The sequence below is a fragment of the Furipterus horrens genome, unplaced genomic scaffold (assembly GCF_987537825.1).
Source record: "Furipterus horrens unplaced genomic scaffold, mFurHor1.1.pri manual_scaffold_6, whole genome shotgun sequence".
Taxonomy (NCBI): domain Eukaryota; kingdom Metazoa; phylum Chordata; class Mammalia; order Chiroptera; family Furipteridae; genus Furipterus; species Furipterus horrens.
In genome coordinates this window covers 189,453,412-189,475,200 of record NW_028327176.1, presented here as the reverse complement: position 1 = coordinate 189,475,200, position 21,789 = coordinate 189,453,412, and the positions used below count along the sequence as shown (strand labels likewise).

The 21,789-nt window shown below is 55.2% G+C and overlaps 1 protein-coding gene across 1 annotated transcript in view; it reads left to right on the top strand.

The window, feature by feature from the left end:
* The window catches only part of PRKN (parkin RBR E3 ubiquitin protein ligase), a 920,988-nt gene extending 902,561 nt beyond the window's left edge, over positions 1 to 18,427 (top strand). Inside the window, exons 11-12 of the mRNA XM_090280710.1 lie at positions 13,724 to 13,841; positions 18,145 to 18,427. Coding sequence (XP_090136836.1) covers positions 13,724 to 13,841; positions 18,145 to 18,257 — 231 coding nt within the window. The 3' untranslated portion in view covers positions 18,258 to 18,427. The remainder of the gene's footprint in view (positions 1 to 13,723; positions 13,842 to 18,144) is intronic.
* The last annotated feature ends 3,362 nt before the right edge of the window (positions 18,428 to 21,789 follow it).

Below are 21,789 nucleotides of genomic sequence, written 5' to 3'. Positions count from 1 at the left end.
GCCACCTGTGACCCCTCTCCACTGTCCCCCTAAAGCTGAGCCATCCCCGTGTGTCAACGTTCCGTGGTCCACACAGATAAGCCGCGTCTGCCGGTGCCCTGTCAGGCCTTTCCATCCCTCAGGCTCCTTGACTCTAAACATAATGTATTTTTTTACTGATGCCATTTTTTTTTTAAAGCAAACTAAGAAAATGGTTTTAAGTTATTGCAAAGCTTGAAGCTGAACGAGCTGGGGTCTGGGGAAATCAGTGACCGAAGATCAGTCACTCCCCAGCTAATGAGGGTCTGCTCCTTCGCTGCTTCTTGTTCGTACCCGGCGGTCCCTCTCCTTGCGTCCCGTTTCCTTCCGTGCGTTCCCTTGGGCTTCTGATCAGTAGACACTTGCTCTTACAAACCACCTTAACGGATTCATTCTGCCGGCGGTTCTAAGCAGTTGATGGTCCTCTCCCTGTTCACCAGGTGGGCAAGCCGAGACTTCCAGATTGTGAACAGTGCTGCCCAGAGCCACAAAGGAGATAATTTTTAGTGACGCTCTCTGATCAAAGTAGTCTGGGAACAGCAGCTGCTCTCTTTTATAATAAATCTGCAGTGTCTAGGGGCAGTGCCCCCATCCCTGCCTGCCCAGCTCCTACTCAACCTTCAAGACCCTGATAATATGTCACCTCCTCCATGAAGCCATCTGCCCACCCACATCACACCAAAATATTTCCATGGCCGCACTGTAATTCTGAGCTCTGTTGATGCAAGCTTTGTACCTGTTTTATCTTTATAACCCCAGTGCCAAGCACATAGCAGGTGCTCATTAAGTGTTTGCCAAATGAATGACTGCTCCATCCTTCATCTCCACTGCCCTCTTCTCTCTGTGAAGCCTGGGAAGCATTTTGCAATGGGTGGGGGGTGGGGGGGAGACCAAGATGATGACATGGGAGGCTCCTGAGCCCCCCACCTCCCACAGACATGCGGAATGTACGGCCGCACACCGAGCAAGTCCCTCAGAAAAAACCCGGAAACTAGCTGAGTGACTTCAGCACTTGGATGACTGAGAAAACACCCACATTGAAACGGGTGGGAAAGGCTGAGGTGCGCTCCCACTATGACACCCACCCTGGCACTGCGCCATACGTGTGGGAGAGAGTTTCCCATTCCCAGCTCCTCCTGGAGGAGTAACAGGTTTGGACCCCGCATCCAGGGCCCCAAAGGTCAAGACACCCCCCAGAGGGACTGGCTCTCAAAACACCTACCTCTGAAAACCAACAGGACATCTGTCCACGAGACCCACAAGACAGGAGCAAATGAAGAAGCAATTTTTCATGGGTGCACAGCACTCACCGTGGCTCTCTTCGCAGGGCTCAGCAGAAGGAGCAGGCAAAACCACCTGCCTCCCAGTATTTCCACGAGAGAGCTTTATCTGCTTACTGTGAAAGCCGCTGACCGGGAGGCAGGCTTCTGGCAGCAAGCACTAGAGGCTGGATGCCATCCTCCCCAAAGACCAGGGAAGTTGGGGGACACCTCCACCACCTTCTCCCCCCAGCCCCCTACAAGAGAGAGAGACAGGGGCAAAAGCTATTTCAAGAAATAATGACCAGAAACGTCCCTAACCTGGGGAAGGAAACAGACATCCAGATCCAGGAAGCCCAAAATGCACCCAAAAAGATGAATCCCAGGAGACTCCTGCTGAGCCACATTATAATTAAACAGGTAGTGTGAAAGCCAAGGAAGGATCTTTTAAAAAATCATTTGAGTATTTATTATTTCGGTTCCCTGATCTTAGACTTCCCAGCCTCCAGAAGGGGAGAAAGTAACTTGCCGTTGTTTGTAAGCTGCCCACCTGAGGCATCTGTTATAGCGGCCCCGACAGACGCGTGGAGCGACCCCCACTGTGGACCGAGCTCCGGTCACAGAGAGCATCCCCCTCCCCGCTGCTGCCGCTGCCGCCGCAGCCACCGTGGCCCCAGACTGTGAGCCGAGGGAGAAGCACCTGCGGCCCAGTGGCAGATATCATGGGGGTCCGGGCCACCTGCCCGTGGCCCCGCTTGTACCTGATCCCAGAGGTGCCACTTCTATGGCTGCTGATGCTCCGGCTCTGCAGGCTCAGAAGCCCCCAGACAGGAGACGGCTCGCACTGCAGCCCGACCCTGCATGCCGTCCCCGCGGCTCGAGACCCCCCTCAGAGCCTCGGGTGCATCCTGGAACCACGCCTGCTGCAGACTGTCACAGGTCAGGTCCCCAGGGAAACGGCCTCTGAGTGTCGCATACAGGGGGGGCCTTGGGGAGCGCTCTCGGGAACAACGAACACCTTAGGGAGAGCAGGGAGCGGGCTGAGTAGAGGGAGAAGCTGAACTGCAGCACTGTTGCAACAGAAGACGGGGCGAGGGGCCGGGGCCTGGGGACGGAGGTGGCCCGTGGGAGTCGTCGCACCCTGAAGCACGGGGGCTCCCGGCTGGCCTTCAGCATGCATGCCCTGGTCATTGGGTGTGGCTGACCCCCCTCCTCCATGAGGGGCTGTGACTCTGACATAGGGAAGGCCCTGGACAGCGTGTCTCCAGAATTCCCAGCAGCTGGGGGAACCCGCACCTCAGGGCCAAGGTGGGGGCAGGGCCAGGTACCACTGAGGATCCGCTACCTGAGTCCTGACTTGAGAGGCACATTGGGGTGCTGGCAAGGGGGGCAGGGAAGGCAGGGGGTCTGAAGAGGAGCCAGGATCCGTGGCAGCGAGGACAAGGCAGGATGAGAAGTGACGGGTTCCGGTCGATGCTTGGGTTTCTAAGCTGGGTGGATGGCAGTGCCAGTCACTGGAAGAAGGACACAGGAGCAAAAGGGCTACTTTCAGGGACAGGTGACAAGCTCACTGTGGACGTCTCGGCAAAGGTGTTCCGCAGGCAGAGGAATGCAGGCAAAGACCACCAAGCTGATGACAAAGACAAGATAAAGGATCACCCCCGATGGCCCTGCCCCGTGATCCCCACCCCAGCCTCCGCCATCTGTGAGGAGAGGCTGGACAACGGCCCCCCTGGCCGAGGAGACGGGGGGGGGGGGGGGGGGGGGCAGGCTGCGGCGGCCCCGGGGTCTGGATTCCTGGGCACACCTGTCTCTCCTGGCAGCTCCTCCCCCACTGCCTGCGGCCGCTGTGGGCAAGGGCGGCCCCAGAACTGGGAGACAGAGAAATGTCCTTATTGGTGAGAAGCTCCTGAACCGCTGGTTGGTTTAAGTAAAACAGCTTTAGTGATGCCCCTTCGCTTACACCCTTCACTCTGCATGCGCAGCCTAGCGGACGTGCGGGCGGACGGAGGACTGATGGAGCGCCCGCTGATGCAGGCGCGCCTCTGCTGCCGTCCAGCGGAAGGGAGCCGAGTGATGGCAAAGGCAAGGCCGGGCCTCCACGGAGCCCTTCCGAAGCGCCTAGCGCGTGGGAGGTGGCTCTGGGGGCGCAGAAGGGCCCCGGCGACTTCCTCCTCTTCCCCCACGTCCCTCAGGGTCTGGCAGCGTTCTGCTCGCCCGCCGCAAGGGGGCAGGGTGGCCTACGGAGCTATAAAGAAGGAATTTGGAGGGTATGAGAAGCATTTTATAAGTTGGAAATACTGCAAAATGGTGAAACTTTAGAGTTTGGCTATTGTTTAGGCTGAATGCTGAAAGTGTCAGGCGTCGTAGGCAGAGAAACCGAAGGACAGCATTGAAAGACAAACAAGCGCACGCACACACTCCATCAGTGTGCCCGGAGGCGGGCCCTCACCCCGCAGACCCGTGTCTGTCCCTGCAAGGACGGCTCTTCTCTTGCGGGGCTGCCACTCCCAAAGAGCTGCACAGAGCCCTCCACCCCCACCCCCATCCCCGCAGCACCTCCCTGGCCCGGCCTCCCTCCCACCCGCTTCTCCCCAGCCCCGGGGTTCATCTCAGCTGGTGTCCTCGCCCAGGGACACAATCGGCCAGGTCCCCTGAGCTCTCTCACCTCCGTCCTCCTCCCAGCACCTTCCACGTACATATCACAGACACTGTAAACACTGCACACACGCCACACACATTATATACACTGCATGCACACCACACACACTGTGTACACACCACACACACTGCATACACTGCATGCACACCACACACACTGCATGCACACCACACACACACTGTGTACACTGCATACACACCACACACACACACTGTGTGCACTGCATGCACACTGCACACACACCACACACACTGCATACACTGCATGCACACCACACACACACACTGTGTACACTACATGCACACCACACACACTGCATGCACACCACACACACACCGCATACACTGCATACACACCACACACACACTGTGTACACTACATGCACACCACACACACTGCATACACTGCACACACACACACTGTGTACACTACATGCACACCACACACACTGCATGCACACCACACACACTGCATACACTGCACACACACCACACACACACACTGTGTGCACTGCATGCACACCACACACACTATACACACCACACCACACACACACTGTGTGCACTGCATGCAAACCACACACACTGCATGTATACCACATACATACTGTGTACAATGCACACACACCACACACACACACTGTGTGCACTGCATGCACACCACACACACTGCACACACACCACACACACTGCATACACACCACACACACACACTGTGTACACTACATGCACACCACACACACTGCATGCACACCACACACACTGCATACACTGCACACACACCACACACACACACTGTGTGCACTGCATGCACACCACACACACTGCACACACACCACACACACTGCACACACACCACACACACACACTGTGTGCACTGCATGCACACCACACACACTATACACACCACACCACACACACACTGTGTGCATTGCATGCAAACCACACACACTGCATGTATACCACATACATACTGTGTACACTGCACACACACCACACACACACACTGTGTGCACTGCATGCACACCACACCCACTATACACACCACACCACACACACGCTGTATGCACTTGCACACACACCAGATGCACAGCGCGCACACACCCGAGGCTGGTGCTCTCTGCCCAGGGCAGTGCTCCCTGCTGGCCCCTGCGTTTCCTCTGCAGCAGCTCGCAGGGAAACATCTGCTGGGCGCCTCTACTTCACCAGATGGCGCTAGTAACACATTTTGCTAGAAACAGTCCCCAGAAGTGAAATGGCCTGGGGAAAAGGAGTGTTGGCCGCTCTGGGAGGACGGCAGGGGAATCAAAGGGCTGTTTCCTCAGGAACAGCCTGTCTGAGCCCAGCAGAGCTGTGCCCTGGCTGCTGGGAGCCTTTCGCGAGTCGCTGGTTGAAACAGGAGCAGATGGACACACACTGTCCCCCGGGGAGGGCTGTGGCCTGCCTGCAGGAGGCGGCAGGCTGGCTGCATCCAGTGGGGCAGCTGCCCTGCACAGGCCCCAGGTGAGCACGCACACCAGTCCCTGTTGTTCTCCAGGCTCAATGACATCCCTCCGGCATGCTCTCTTCTCCGCCCTGCTTGTCTGGGCGGGACACGAGGCAAGGTGGCCAGGCTGGGAAGTCAGACAGACCTGGTCTGGAAATTGAGTTTGGCCATGACAAGCTGAGATGGTTACATTTTGGCGCCAACCTGGCAAGGCGGTGTTGCTCGGTTGCTTTGGCAAACACTAGTCCGGGTGCTGCCCTGAAGGAGTTGGGAGGAGGCGGTCAGCATCTCCAGTCGGCTGGCTTTCAGGAAAGGACGTGACTCATGATGTGGTGGCCTCGCCCGGCCAGCTGGAGGCCTTCAGAGCAAAGACTGAGGTTTCCCAGGTGGGGAAACCTCCGGACTGTGCATCAGAGCCTCAGCCTGAGTTTGCAGCCTGCTGGCCTGCCGTACAGAGTTTGAACTTGCCGGCTCCCACAGTTCCTTACAAAGATTCTCATACTGTGTACATGCATGGGTGCATCCTATCAGTTCTCCCCCGGGAGAGCCCTGGCAGCTACACTGGCTGCAGTGATCACTAAGGGGATCACGTCGCCTCCCAAAGCCATGCGTTTCTCACCTGTGATGTGAGACTGTGACATGAAAAAGATTTAATGAAATCATGCAGGCGCCCAGCCTAGGCTGGGCCTGCCCCTCACGGCGTGAGCAGAATAAGATGGCCGTCGCCTCATGCACCCTCATCGCACTGGACACACTCCCACAGGGTGACGTCGGGCTGGGGACTAGGTAGCCTGTGCTAGGACACACTCACACATACACACACACCCCGCGCCCCCACCTGTGTTGACAGGTACTCCGTGTACGCAGCTGTCCTGCCAGCGGGGCCTCTCCAAGGGCCGCCCACAGAACTACAGGAATGCCACCCAGAAACATGTTAAGTCACAAACTCCTGGGCCCCACCCCAGGCCCCGTGGTTCTGAGACTGGGTCGGGCAGTGGGGGTCTGCCGCCATTTGGGTGCGGCCCGGTCCTCCAGGTGGGGCCGGCACGCGCCGCGGTTTAAGGACCGCCGTTCTGCGGCCCCGTCAGCACTGCGGGGCAGGTGCTCTTTGTCCGGGGTCTGCCCCTCCTCCTCTGTCTCTAACGGGGCCCATATGCAGGACCGCGACGGCACGGGTTTGCGGAATGACTGGGCCTCTGTTCTGGCTCCAACGAAAACAAGTCTGCTTTGTAAAGCTCGCTCTGTACAAAGGGTGCGCTTTGTCCTCTGCCCTGGCTTCCTCTTCACGTGAGCGACGCTTCCAGACTCCGAGTCCTGTGTGAGCTGGTGGATTGGAGGCAGGCGTTCCGGGGTCACAAGCCGGCACGGAGGTTACAGCGAAGGAGTTTATCAGTGAAGCGGTGAGGCCAGGTGGCCACTCCTCAGACAGGGGGTGGACTCTCCCCCGGAGAGAAGGGGGACCCCAAGCACCGCGAGAGGCCGAGCCTGTGGATCTGTGGGTCATTTCTGGGCAGTATCCCTGACATGGGGAAAGAGAGCGGGGAAGGAAGCAAAGGGATGAACTTTAACCTTTACGAGGCATGTTTTGAGCTCCGCTTCCCTTTTATGGTCTGGGCTAGCCCCAGGTATGGGTGAGTAGCTCTCTGTCCATCTTTGCAGGAATTTCCTTTGCCCGGAGGCTCTTCGGGGTCTGCTGGCGTCTGCAGTCCGCTGAGTCCCCTGCCCGGCAGCCCGGAGCAGGCGCCTGACTTCGCTTGGTTGACCTCAGTAATTTCTGTAGTTCTCAGGCCCCTCTGCTGCGATAATTCTCCTGTTTACTGACCTAAGCAAGCCAGGAACCAGGGGCCTCTGCTCTCAGAATCACAGGGTAGCTTATCTTCCTGCCTCGCTCGAGGACAGATTGTCCCTACTCATCAGTTTGTGGGGACAGCTGAACATGAAGTACCTTAAAACTCCCAATAAATGGTATCTATTAATAACCTTGCTTCTTAATATATATCTGACTCCCTGTCCCCCTCAATCTCAAAAGCGGTGAGTAGACGCTCCCTCCTTTCCTTTCCCCTCTAGGAAGCAGGTGAATGACCTGCTCTGACAGTGGTCGGCGGTATGCATTGCCCTGGTGACAGAAACCCCCCCTGTATTGCCATCACCAAAAACATCCTCCCAGATGATGCTCAGAATCCTGGCCTGCGAAGCTTAGAACTCCGTAGACAGAGCGAAGCCCAGCAGTGCCCCAGCCCTCGGCACGATGCTCCATAATGTCCCAGCCCCTGATGGTTTTTCCTGTCTCTCTCGATAGTAATCGTTTCAGGAATGTGGAACAGCCAAGCAGGTTGGGGTCAACATCTCTGTGCCCGAAAGGTGATGCAGTGTCTGGGCCCCCCAGCAGGGCCTGGGACGCGCCCATCCCTGTGGCTCCTGCAGTGGCCTGTGACCAGGACCGTGGGAAGGCTCTTGGGCAAAGGTGCAAGTGTCAGTGATTGGGTGTTACCTGGACCCGCAGTTCAGACAAGAAAGGCAACAACACCTCACGGCTGGGATTCGCCTGAAGACGTTCACGTCTGAACTGAGCCTCGTGTTCTCAGCGATTAAGGGCGTCTGATTTTTGGAAAACTTCAGCTGACTTTTACAGAATCAGGGTGTGCTTGTTCAGTTATTGGCTGAACAGTGGTCACGAATACCCCTCCCACAGCAGGAAAGGTAACGTGTGTGAGCAGTCTCTCTACTTGTTCTACCTTACATGTATGTCAGCAATGTCAAATCCCTCTCTGGGGGCACTTAGATGGTCCTGTATTTTTTAAAGGAGACTGGAAGCCAATCCAGGCCTTCCGCAGCCTCTTCAGTTCACACAAACTCCCAGAGTCCGTCTCCTCAGAAACAGTGATGATGATGATGATGATGATGATGATGATGATGACAGAGTGACACAGACGATGATCACAGAAAACACAGACTTCACGTCCGTGGTCCTGTCTTGAGCTATGACACCAACGTTCGACCTCGCTGAGGCAGTCTTGAAGATATACAGGAAATGGCAGAAACCACTTTTTCCACCATCCGGTGTTGGGGACCCCTGACCCGCAAAGATCCCCTGGTGTCCCGGATGAAATGAAGACTTCCCAGGCAGCTTGTGCCGGGGGAGAGAAGGCCTGGAAATGTCTGAGAGACAGACGCCTCGATTGCCTCCCTCCAGGGTCTTTTACTGAGAGCCGTCAGCTTAAGGGCAGATAGCGCACAGGTAAAGCTCATCAGCCAATGGTAAACACTTGCTGCTTACAGAAAACAGATATTGTTCAGGGATAACAGTTGAAGGAACAGCTGAGATCTCCCTCAGGTCAGGGTGTGTTAGACACAAAGCCTTCAGGTGGCTGTAAAATAGGGAGGGTGAGTTCATCTTGAGTTAAAGTTAAACCCTCTGCTGCTGTTAGGGTAAAACGATCATGTGAGATAGAAGAGCAGGGCAAGCTTCCAAGGACACAAAGCATTTTCTCATGGCCTGATTCCCACTGGGCCCCACTGGCTATGGCATTGAGGCACGTATGCACCCGGCATTCCCGGTTTTCCAGTCAGGGCTTACAGGCTTCGTTTCCTTCGCCTCGCCTGCATGGGGCTCCACGTCTCGATACTTTCCCAGGGGGACCCCAATAATCCAGTCTGTAAGGAGAGACGTGCCCCACCCCCACACCGCCCTCACACACTGGGAATGGAGAGCGAGCCCAGGGCTCTGTCTACACGACTCCTCTGGTCCTCACACACAGCCCTGCGTGGGCCGGTGGCGTGTAGGGTGGCAGTGCGGACTCACGCCACACTTTCACCTCCTAGAAACACAAGAAGAAGAAGTCCTCGTGTTACAGCTCGATGACTGACGCCAAAGCAGAGCGTTTATCCAGCGAAACTTGTCCTTCTTCAGGCCCAGATCTCCCCATGGCGTGCTAAGGATTCAGATTCCCGGACCCAGCCCAGAGCTACTGGGTCCAGCTCTCCGGGGTGAGAGCATAGGAATCTGCTGGGCTTTTTTTTTTTTTTTTTAAGCCCTAGGTGATCCCGTAGCAGTGGGTACCCATCCAGGGCTCACGGTCACTCCAGAAAGTCCTGGACATTGACCTCAAGGGCACTCGTAAAGGATGCTGAGCAAAGGTCCCAGTAAAACAGGCTTCACGGTGACAGTCAGCTCTAAACTACCACCATGTCACCTGGGCACAGACAGCCACCAGCAGTGTTCTCAGGCTCGGTTTTGTGGTCCCCCAGTGTCACTGAGGCCAGCAGCAGTGACATGGGTCTCCAGCTTTCTCTTCCACGTGCATCCAACTGGGCAAAGCTAGGGCGCAGCAAGAACAGTGTGATGTGGGGGTGGGGGCCCCTGGGGCCATCTTGGTGCTTGTGGCAGCTCTGTTCTGCCAAGGAGGAAGGACGCCCACCAGAGTTAGGAGCAGCGGGACAACCAGAGATGAAGGGACAGAGAAGGACATTGGCCCTGGAGCTCGGGGCTCGCTCGTGTCCTTTTGGAGAACAGTTTCAGCAGGTCGGGCAAGGTGAGGGCCAGCCCGGCAGCGCTGGTGGCCGGGAGCAGGGGCAGGCAGCGCTGGGGTGAATGAAGCCAGCAGGCTGGTGGCAGGGACGCAGAGAGTAAGGACTCAAGGGCGAGGGGAGGGGCCGCGGAGGTTTCTCTCCCCCAGACCTTGGCTGCCTGAACCGCTCCATGACCTTCACCCTTACGTCCTTTGTCGCATGTCACAGCAGGGTGAGACAATAAACTGTAGCAGCCAGAGCTGGGGCCTGGAGTCAGGCGGCTCCGCGCAGGGGGACTCGCCATCTGCTGCCTTCAGGCCAGCTGACCTTGGCCCGCTCAGCAGCCTCTAGGAGCTGCGGCTCCTTCTGCCAAAATAGGCGGTGACAGGGCCTCGCTTTCAGGAAGGCTACAGTTCCTGGATGAACGAAGCGACGTCCCTGACACAGAAAGCGCCCTTCCTGACCCAATAGAAACGTCGCTGCGGCTGTCCCTCCGTCCTGGCTCCAGCGTCCGCCCCCCGCCCTGCTCACTGCAATGTGCCAGCTCCCAGCTTGGCACACGCCCTCAGACACGGTCTTATGTGAGCCCGCACCGAAGCCTTGTCACCGAATCAACGGGCAATCCGGCCAAGGGCCCAGAGGGCCGGGTCCGTGAGCCCTTGAGAAACAGAATCACCCTGTCGTTTCCTGGGAAGGCAAGCAGAACTGCGGCTTCTGACCTGTCCACGGAACTGCTTCGTGTTCTCTGGGGCGGTAAAACCCTAACCTTGAGGCATGCAGTCGCTACCACCAAAAAAGAAAAAAAAAAAAAAGCCTTATCACTTTCCTGCAGGCTAACCTCTAACTCGTCAAGGCTGTGAAACGCCGGCCCTGATCAGTTGTTGGTGGATCATCAGTTGCCTCCCCCGGGAGAGAGTGGGGTGACTGTCATGGTGCTAAAAACATTCCCCCTAGTCACCGTTTTGCCCTGTTTCTTAGGTTACTGCTCTGTGCTTCCCCCTCTGGTCTCTGATACGCAAACGTGGGCGTGTCTGCATGAGGCCTGTCCTTCGCATCTGGTCCCACGTGTGCCCCAGCCCGTACCTCCCCAGCCACTCTGTGCGGGAGGTGCCTTGACCCCCCACCCCAGGAATATCCCCACTGAGGACTCCAAGCTGTGGTTTCTTCCTCGGAGACAGTCGTCAACAAGACCTTCCTTATCTGCACTTGGCACGCCGTGTGCCGTGTTGCTGAGAAGCAGCGCTTTGACATGAGGTTCTAATAAGTACAGTGGTCTATTTCTCCGGTCTGCACACCCCAGGACACCAGGTGGCCCACGGCTGCAGAGTCACAGCTGCTGGGCCTTAGGGAGAAAACAGCCAGAACGGACGGTTGGCTGGAGGAAGTCTTGCGTCATTGAGGGTTAGCGCCACGCGCGACCTTAGCTACAGGTCGCAGCGGCTCCACCACCGCGTGATCCTGGGCTCGTGGCCACGGTGGTCCTTCCCTTGGCTCGAGTGAAAGGAAGTTCTGGGGGCCCTGCAGCAGCTCCTTCGCTGTCAGCCTGTTTTATTCTCGCAGAACGCTGCTAGCCCCAAGACACCCTCTGCATTATAAAGGACACTTCTGTGGTGGGAGGGGTAGCTACTTAGCAGAAAGAGCTGGTTTCACCCCCAGCGACCCCCACTCGGGATGCCCCTCCCCCGCCCCTCCTGGTTCACAGGCTCCTGCTCCAGATGACTGTCACACTGGTGCCTTCGTCGGGGTCCTTCATTCACTCACTCCACTGAAACACACGGGGTGCTGCCCGGCGCCAGACACTGAAGACACGAGGGACTCAGACATGCTCTCGGCCCTGGATCAACTCACTTTCTCTTGGAAAGAACAGAATCCCTATTACTATAAAACCATTAAATGCTGCGACTTAGATATAAACTGTCATTTACCTCGTAATATTTCTTCTTTCGGAGCCTGAAAAGTGTGGCAATAAAATGATAAGCGTTGGGTTCAGCATGGGGGTGGGGGAGGGCTGTGCTCACCGGATTCCGCCTCCTACCCAGGCCCTGCCTGTGCGGTGGTCTTTGCAGGCGCCCCCAGGCCACGGTCTCTGAGCATCATCCTCCCAGTCCCACCTAGGTTCCACTCTCACGGTCTAGAGAACCTGAGAGGTGATGGTGCAGAGCCGGGGCCCAAAGCCCAAGGCTACGGGCTGGGACCTGCACAGGAGCGAGCACCCCCGGGTGGGGCGTCCAGCCTTCAGGTGGTCCAAACGTTGGCACGGGATCAGCCCCGAGGCTGCCGCGTAGGGAGGGCGCATCCTCACACCTGGCACTTGACCTTCTTACCACTCGGGGTCCTCCTTTGTAAACTAAGCTGGTCATGGGCCCCACTGATTCCTCGGGGTCATCGTGGGGCTCCCCTGAAATAGTGGAAATCAACACATGAAGAAGAACGTGCTACAAATGTGGAAAGTATGATCGGTGTTATTGGTACAGGATTTCAGAGTATTAGAGCATTTCACATTGTTGGATTTTGTTCACGAATTTATACTTCAGGTTATTTTCAGGAATTTCTTAACCTAAAAATAGCTCTGGGAATGTTTTTAAAGAGTCATTACAGGTTAATAAAGTGACTTGTGTGTTCATATTAATGTTAAAGCATAGAATAAAAGTTTTTAAATACCATCGAGGCCAAGACAGAGGGCTTGTGTCTGGCTTAACATTTTGAAATACATTTCTGGACCCCAAGGTTTCTGTACAGAATCCAAACGTGTACCAACTCTTTCTTCCGCACGCCCCTCGGTGTTGAAGTAAGTGGAAGAGGTGGCTGTCTGTGAGTGATGGGACAGGTTCCGTGGCTCCTTTGGACATCCCTCCTCCTCTTCGTGGTGAGAGTCAGGGAAGATTCCATCGTCTGGCAGGAATAATATGAGCAAACGGTTTGGGGCGCTTGCCATGTTATGGATCCTGATGTAATTCATAGTGTCACTTAACAACATGTCAGGCACTCATTCCAAGTCTTTAAAAAAGAATTGACCCACTTCCTCCTGAACACCCCCGAGGCCTCTGGCATTTTTCATTTCCTCCTCCTACAGATGAGACCTTTCAGAGAGGGTAAGGGGTGGCCCGAAGCCACCCACCTGGGGGAGCTAGGATTTGAACCAGGCAACTGGCTCCCGAGCCCCTGTCTCAACCTCCGGCCATATTCCTGGCTGCCGCTGCCCCCTTCTCTGTCCCGTCCACTCCGTGTGCTGTTCCTGCTCCTGTCCTTCATGTGACAACATTTGGAGTTTCCCATTTTCCAGGAGCAAGAATAAAGGATGACAAAAATGTGGAAGGACGTTTTAAAGCAAAGCCTTTGGGGTCACACCAACTGTCCTACTTGCCAGCTTTGGAATGTGTTTAATGTTTCTAGTCCTCGACGGACCATAGAGACACATGCGGTCCCCCGCTGAAGCATCTCTCCCGAGCATTTACGCGCATCTATCCCCTGTCCTGGGTATCGGGCACCCGTGAGGTGATATTTATTACACGTATTCAAAGCAGCAAGAGAGAGGACCTCACACTGCAAAACTGAGTGATCTCTCCCCAGCGTGTGAGCGCAGGCCACCTGCCAGGACGCACGTGGCGCGCGTGCCAGCCCTGGTGCCCCCCTCCACCCCCCCACGCCCCGGCAGGTGAAGTTCTGTTGAGCTTCCTGCCGGAGAGCACTTCCATCGCTAAGGGTTTCCCGGGCCTGCGTCTCAGAGAACCACCCCTGCATCCCCGACGTGAAGAAGGGAACTTCAGCTCCTGTGCCTTTATTTCCCCAGGCCTACAGGGTGGACGAGAAGGCCGCAGAGCAAGCCCGCTGGGAGGAGTCCTCCAAAGAGACGATCAAGAAAACCACCAAGCCCTGCCCTCGCTGCCGGGTGCCGGTGGAGAAAAACGGTGAGTCTGGGCTTCCCCGGGGGAGAGCGTGGGCTGCGTAGCCAGGGGCGCCAGGAGGGGCTTGGGCTGCGTGGCACAGGGACCTAGAGCCACCCGGCCAGTGTGACTCTCACACCCCCCGTCAGGTTTCTTGTCCTCCTAGGCCACAAGTCCTCATCTAATTGCCCTTATTATTACTTATGGTTAATAATATCAGACATGTTGTGTCTGATAACTTGTCCACTACTCTAACCAAACAAACAAACCACAAAAAAGGTGCTTGGGACCCTTCCCGGTCCCCTGGTCCCCAGAGTGTGCTCCCCAGGCTGCTGGTGTCTGGAGATCCTGATGGGGGCGGGGATGTCAACCGTTAAACAAATGTGGCAGCTGGTTTCTCCTGTGTCCCCCTCCTGGGTAATAACAGCAGGAACAGCTAACAGGCCTTGAGCACCTACTGTGTGCTGGTGCGAAGTTCTTCCCAAGCACCTATCAGACCATTGAACCCAGAAGTCACACCAGGAGTGACTGTCACCCCCTCACATGCACACCAGCATTTCAGGATTTCTTTTGTAAAGAGATCTGTTTAACTGTGTTAACCAGTTAGTTTCTTTTTCTTTTTTTTTTGGCTGTGGAATTCTCTTTTTACCTCTCACAGCGCCCCACCCCCCTCTGAACCCTGGGACACACTTCGGGCCGCGGCTTCTCCTTGCCTGCTGTGGGCCACTTAGCGCCCGAGAGCATCGTGACTCTGGGCTCCTTCCTGGAAAGGTCCTTTCCATCCGTGTGTTTCTGAACAGGGCCTTTTCTTTTGCCTTCCATCACGTACTGTCTAAACTGTAAGCAAGAGAAGTCACAAGGTGGAGATGCCTCCGGGTTAAACGGCCCTGACCGTCGTCAGAGTTGTCCAGGGCAGGCTTCTGGGCTTACAGACCCATATTTGCACAGTTCTCCCCAACAACGCTCTAGACCGGGGGCAGCATCTCACGGGACAGCCAGGTCCCCCTCCCTTTCACATGCGGTCACACCTCCTCCCTCTCCTCCTCATAAATGCTGGGGCCACCGTGGCTGTGGGAGACTCAGGAGAGCTCTTGGAGGGGAGAACCCCCTCCCAGCCCCTAACAGGCATGTGGCCCAGGTCATAGGCTGAAGGTCATGGAGAGAGAGCCGCTCGGCCCGGCAGTGACGCGTCCAGGCCTGTGGCTGTGAGTTCTGCTCTGTGGTCCAGCCCCCGACTCCGATGGCCCTGCTGGGGCCCTCCTCAGCCCCGTGGCATGATTTGAAGTCCAAGTCTAGTCGATACTCAGAGTATCCTTTGAGCTGTCCCTCTTCCGAGGCTCCTGTACCTCACAGACCCTGGTGGGATACCTGCTGCCGTCCACCATGGACTGGCCAGCCGGTCAGAGGCATCAGCCCGGTGTCCAGGGTCCTTTCTAAGTGTGGAACTCATGTCCCGCATGAGGCAGAGGCAGCAATGCTGTCACAGATGAAAACTATTGGGTTGACCAAAGAAGTCCGTTACATCTTCTCGGTAAAAGACACATTTTTCACTTTTACCAATAACTCTTGGTTTGAATATTTTGATTATGTCGGCTGTCTCCCACTATTGGCTTCCAGTGGGGTAGAGGCCAGGGAGGCTGCTAACCATCTTCCAATGCATAAGGTGGCCCCACAGCCAAGAATTATTTGGCCAAAATGTCGATAGTACCAAGAAGCTTCACAAACCACTTCTGACACGTTCAGTCAGTCACAGCCCCTTCTCCACACACGGCACAGATCGTTCTTTGTGTGTCGCTTGCATTTTTACCTTCCTTGAAATAATAAAGCATAACATGCTGGAAATGTTGCGTATTTTCTTCCATCTTCAGTATTAAAATGGCTGCCCCAAAAGTCACCAATTTTGATAAGTTTTTTTGCAGTGCACGCTGATATGACAGCTGTCACAATACCATCTAACAAAATTGTTTTGAAAGAAGTTAAAGACAGCTAAGCACTACCAGAGCCATCTCATGGGAAGAAACAAATGAACTTTTTGGCCAACCCAATACAACGAAGCACCAGGGACAGCTCCCATGCCCCCCCCCCTTCACCCCCAGCACGGATGGCACCCGGCTGGAGGCAGGGAGAGCTAGCTAGGCAGCATGAGCCCAGTGCTCCTTAGGTAGGGATGTGAGCAGGTTTGGGTTCAGGCAGCAAAGCCGTCAAGGCTACGAGGTTATTTACACAGGCTTCTCCGCCTCTGGTTTTCTAACTCTTATGAGAGACTGTCTCAGCCCTCGGGAGCAGGGAGGGCCCCTGTCACTGAGACGCCCGTCCTGCATTTCAGAGCACAGGGTGGTCCTGCTGCTTCTCAAGTGATTGTAATGTGAAATCGTCAACACGCCATTGTGGGATATCTTGGGGCAGCCTGTGCTAGGCCCCCCACCCCCACCCCGACACTTCACTCCCACCTCAAACCACTGAGATTCCGGTCCCATTCTTCAGTCAGTGAGTGTCTGTCACCAGTTAAATGCGCCTCCTGGTTTTTCGAGAACTTCTCTCGTTAAGCCTGCTGGAGAGTTGCTGGCCAGACATGGCGGTGCCCGGGCTTCCCGCAGTGTGAGGATCGGTCCGCAGAGCCCTCTAAGGGGGAAGCCACCTCTTTTTATTTAAATACCCACAAAGACGGCGATGCACTCACTTAGGCGTTAGAGTCCCTGCTGCCTCTCCCGATCGCGGAGTCCGGCCCGTTGCCTGGTATGTGCTCAGCACCAGGAGGGAGGACCGTGAGGCATGGAATCCTGCCTTCCCGTTTCCTGTCTTCTGGTTCGGCCCCGCCACTGGGATTCTGGTCTCCGTGATAAAATCTTACCTGTGGCGCTGCTCGTCCCTGGCCGTGAAGACTGTGTAACCAGGGAAACCGCCTCAGTCTTTCATTTAGCATCACCTTACTCTTCCGTTGAACTTGAGTGTATTCCTCAGAATCCTTTATGATATTCCAGAGGACCTTGTGCGATTTACAGTCTTACCTCATTTTATTATACGAAGGGCGCAAGCGTTAAATGTGTGTGGGAAATTACACAGTCCTGTAATCGTGTAAGCCAAAATGGGAAATACTGAGATAAAAGCAGCATAAGTGAGTTTTTCACTTTGTTTTCCACATATTTGTCATTTTTCAGTGACCTTTGACACAAACCAAAAGAAGTGTCACAGCGTGGAATTCTAAATGCTCTTAAAGTATCCCAGCAATTATTCTAACCCAGTGCCTTTAGTCACATATTCATCAATATTTTAAATGAGTGGACGTTCTCACGCCAAGTTCCTAATAATAAAAATGAGGTGACGCTGATGCAATTACACGGAAAATTTGGCAAGAAAGAACGCCTGAAAGAGCTCATTGTAGCAGTGAGGGGTGGGGCACGTTCCACGTTACACGGGACTCGGGTGGAGAAGCCGCGTCCGCCTGGGCACCTGGGACTGGGTCGGAAGGCGTTCTCCGCCTAGAGCCCCAGACAAAGGTCCCCGTCCTCAGTCAGTCACGTCACACAGACCTCGTGTCTGAGCCCCAGTGGGAGGAAAGGCATGTGTTTAACAAACTGGGGGTGGGGGTGAGAACCCGCAGTAAGCCCCCCAATAAGGCACTTCTCATCTCCTGCCGAAGGGGCCCTGCTCTGGGAGAGCGGCGACATTGGGGCCACAAAGATCCCGGTGAAAATCTCGGGCTTGGTCCTTGACCTTGAGAACATTCTACGCCAAGGCACGCTCTCCCCTCACCTGGTGCTTTCGAGGAGTGAATGAGGCAGTGGACGTAGAGCGCCCGGTGCCACCACCGGTTCCTTCCTGTCCCTTCTCATCTCCGATGAGATTCTGCGCGGCGTCACGGAGCGTGTTCCCTACTGGATGCCTTTAATGCGGCCGCCCCAACTCCTGTTTCATACATTCTGTCAAGACAAGCAACCCTGAAGAAATGACAAAAATTGCTTCTGGCAGGCATTTACGTTGGTGTGTGTTATATGTTAATTTATTAAGTATGTTAATACAGACGCACACGATTGAATCTGTACTTAAAGGAGGCCTTGATCCTGCCCGTGAAATGCAGTGTTTGCCTCTGAACCCCCTCAGGAGAAGGCCGTGAGCTCCGAGTCACACACAGGATGTGTCCTCGGTGGAGGTGGCACTTCGTCACGTGTGCTGTCACTTTAGACCTCCACGCTTTCAGATCCGTGTCCCCCAGTTGAGATGCTGCCCCCGGGCTGCTTGGGGTGGCGCCCTTGGAAAGGCACCTGTAGAGCAGCCGTGGGCGTGGGGACGAGCGTGCCACAGCTCTGCCTTTGTCCTTTGCCCGCAGGAGGATGTATGCACATGAAGTGCCCGCAGCCCCAGTGCGGGATGGACTGGTGCTGGAACTGCGGCTGCGAGTGGAACCGCACCTGCATGGGGGACCACTGGTTCGACGTGTAGCTGCCGCGGGCGCACCGCCATCGGGCCCGGAGCGCCGTGTCCTGCCAGCGTCGGCCTCTTCCTTCCTCTCTCTCTCAATCTCTCTCTCTCACACACACACACACGTGTGCATGCTTGCACACACGCAATGCATCCTCATGCACACACACGTGCCCGGTGCATCCCACATACACACATATGCATGGGTGTGCTCATGCACACCCATGCACATGTGTGCACCACACACAATGCCTTGCACACATGTGTGCATGTGTGTGCATGCATGCCCTGTGTGCGTGTGCATGTGTGCACACGCACACAATTCTTTCCAAAATCACAAAAGCGGGTACAGGAGCAGCTCCTGGCACCCCTTTCACTGTCCCCGTGAAAAGCAGCAGAACTGATTGTGAGACCAGCAAGAAATCGCCTCCGGCCTCAGCAACACACACAGACCAGATGCAGCCTGACTCTCGGGAGGACTGTCCTTCCTGAGTGAATTCTAGGCAGGCTGGATCAGTACACAGAGATTTCTCAGGTTTAATTCCCCTGTGTTTGACCTTCAGCCGTACCGGGCAGCGGCCCCTGGGGCACTGGGAAACCACTCTCAGGGTCCGTTTTGGTGATGCCCTACGATTGGCGGCAGTGGGTTCTCAGGATTCTCTTCACCTCTTTGAGGCCAACACTTTGGTTTGCACTTCCACGGGGCATCGGTTCCCAAAGAACCACAAGGAATAGTCAAAACACTGTGTTTATCCCCAAGAATTCTACCTTTAGATACCGCATTGATGACCATCAACTGTGCACAAATCAGCTTGCCCACTAAGTGAGAAACCATGAGTTACTTTGAATGTTGATTATTTACACTGCAGGGAAGAAGTCAAAACTTAAGGTACTGCCATTCCACTTGATTATTTGCAACTTTAGAAATTGCTTTTCTGAAAATATTACCAGATCTATCACTTGATTGTAGACATCCATTCTGCAGCTCGGAGAATAAGCTAATGACATGTGGCTTCACTGTAAAGGTGATGCATCAGGTGCCTGGGAAGGAGACGCTTTCAGAAATCGTTTCCTAATGATTCTCAGTGTTAACGAGAGCGCAGGTCATCAAAACAGAACCCTCCAAGAAGGAGCGTTTCCGGGACTGATGAAATGAAGCCGTGCCTGCCTCCCTGCCTGTCAGAAGGATTTCTGCTCTCTCTGCAAACGCACACTGTTCCCGGCCCGCCAACCTCGGCGGCTACTCCAAGGAATGTGCTTCCTCCTCGGGCAGGAAACCCACGCCGCAGTAGCCCCTTGTGTTAACGTGGGTTGGAGTGGGGTGTTGATCCAGTTTTTGTTCTTTTTTCTTTCTTTCTTTGAGGTACTCACAGCACATCAGAAAGACGTATTTACAATAAACACAGCAAACCTCACTTTCTACAGCACAGGAGGCACATGAAAAAGTGTGGCCACCGTCTCCCATGCTCGTGTGTGTCTTCTCGAGCAGACCCGAGCACATGATGAGTCCACTAGCCCAAGGGGTCCCCCGTTGCCTTTAGGGACCCTGGAAACTATAACATCAGCAGCAGGACTTCTCTTGGCGGAAGTAGCTCCAGAAATCCTGCTGAGGGACAGAGGGGTGGCCTCAGGACATTTCCCAAGGACATCTGCCCTTCTTTTCCGAACCGGGGACTCTCGATGGCCTCATGTGGCTTCACTCCGTCCAGCGAGCCCCCAGCCCTGGGCCGCCAGACTCAGCCAGGAAGCCCACAGGTGGGGCAGAGGCGGTGGAGGGCTGCGGTCTGTGAATGGGAGACAGGGAGGTCCCCCTGGCCGGTGTCGTGCTCAGCCTGAAACTGCCCCGGGCCTGGCATGTGTTCCCGACAATCCCAGTAAGCAGCAGCTGCTTGCGCTGGCCCACTGACCCGCCATGACAGACGAGGCGACTCCCTCGTCCCGCGGGGTCCCCAGCATTTCACAGCCTCCCCAGCTCTGGGGTCCGTGACTCTGCCGCGTGCAGACACGTGGGCTTTGTCAGGTGCCCAGCGGCAAAGCTTTGCTCCCTGCCCTCAGGCGTGGTGGAGGGCCCCAGCCAGGCCTCCGCTCCTTTCCTGGTGGTTCTTTCTGCTGGTTTGTTTGCTTTTGTTTTTTTTCCAAAATAGAACACGGAATTTTAAAGCATGTTCACGACAAAGCAGCCACTATAAATGAGTGTGCGTCACAAACTACTGTAAATGAGCATGTCTGAGCATGAAGAGTGTCTCAGGTGTGAATGAAGCCAAAGAATAAAAACAAAGGCTTTGCTGAAGAATCTCTATTTTTCTCTGAAATGTGTAAAGAAATGCCTGGCAGCGAGGCCTAAGATTGTATCCAGGCGGTCAATAAAAGCATCAAAAAGCTCTGGAGTCCGTGTTTGAAGGTACCTTTTCCATAAAGGCTGGCAGTGCGGGAGGGAAGGCCAGGAGCTGGCCCTGGCCTGAGAGGACAGCCCGGGGGGGCCCGGTGGCCTTTCTTCTTAAAACAGTGTCTTTCTTACATGCGTGCTCCCAACATGTGGAAGTGCTCTAATGAGCAAACCATCATTGAAAAGTTGAAGTCACTTCCCTGTGTCATCAGCAAACTTTTCTAATAAAGGTTTCAACGGAAGTTTGAGTTTGAAAGACCCTAAGGATTTTTCTGGACTGTCACTGCAGGCGAGGTCAGTGGCTCTGCCCTGCTCTCCGCGTGGGGGGTGTGGACACTGCCTTCCCTTTATCGGCTGCGCTTTGTTCCTTCCCACGGCTCCCGTGTAGCAGCGACCTGGGGCGGGACGTTCTGAGGGCCCCTCCATGCCAGACACCGCAGGACCTGCCCCCAGGAAACACAGAGTTTCTAGGAAGGACGGCCCTGACCTTGGCAGAGCAGAGAGGCAGCAAAAGTGGGTGCATGAGCCATTGCACCTTGGGGACCATACCACGCTGAGCTCCCGGGGCTGTTATGAGAACCAAACAAATTCATCCACATGAAGCACTCAAGTGCCTCGCGCGTGTGAGGTGCTCAGTAAGAGTCCTCTATTATTAATAAGAGAACAAGTCAGCAGAGACCACCCAAAAAACTTACCAAAAAAACCAGAACGAATGCAAACTCATTGCAGATGCCAGGGAGGCGCCTATGGGGGTGCATTGAGACGTTTAGGGACCCGTGGTGGAGGCGGGGACAGACGGCGGGGGGATTCTGTGGCTGGATTACCTGCCGCGCAGCCCTGCAGTTTTCCTCCAAGGCAAGTCGTCATCTGTGTTTGAAAGACCCAAAGGGCCCCGATCCCGCTGTTACGCAGATGAGCTCCGGGGTGTCCATTAGAGAGTCGATGTGAATGGGGATGAGGAAGCACAGATGTGCAGTGTTTAATCAAAAAGAAGCAGCGATGTGGGGAAAACCCTCATCGTTGTTTGGGGGGGGTACATGTCCCACCTCCTTACCTACCTACCCTCCTTGGCCACTTCCGATACCATGGAGAGAATCGATGTCAGTTTTTCTAAGAAAACCCTGTTTTAAAACAGCATTGAGCCTATCTTCGGGTACCCACTGTTAC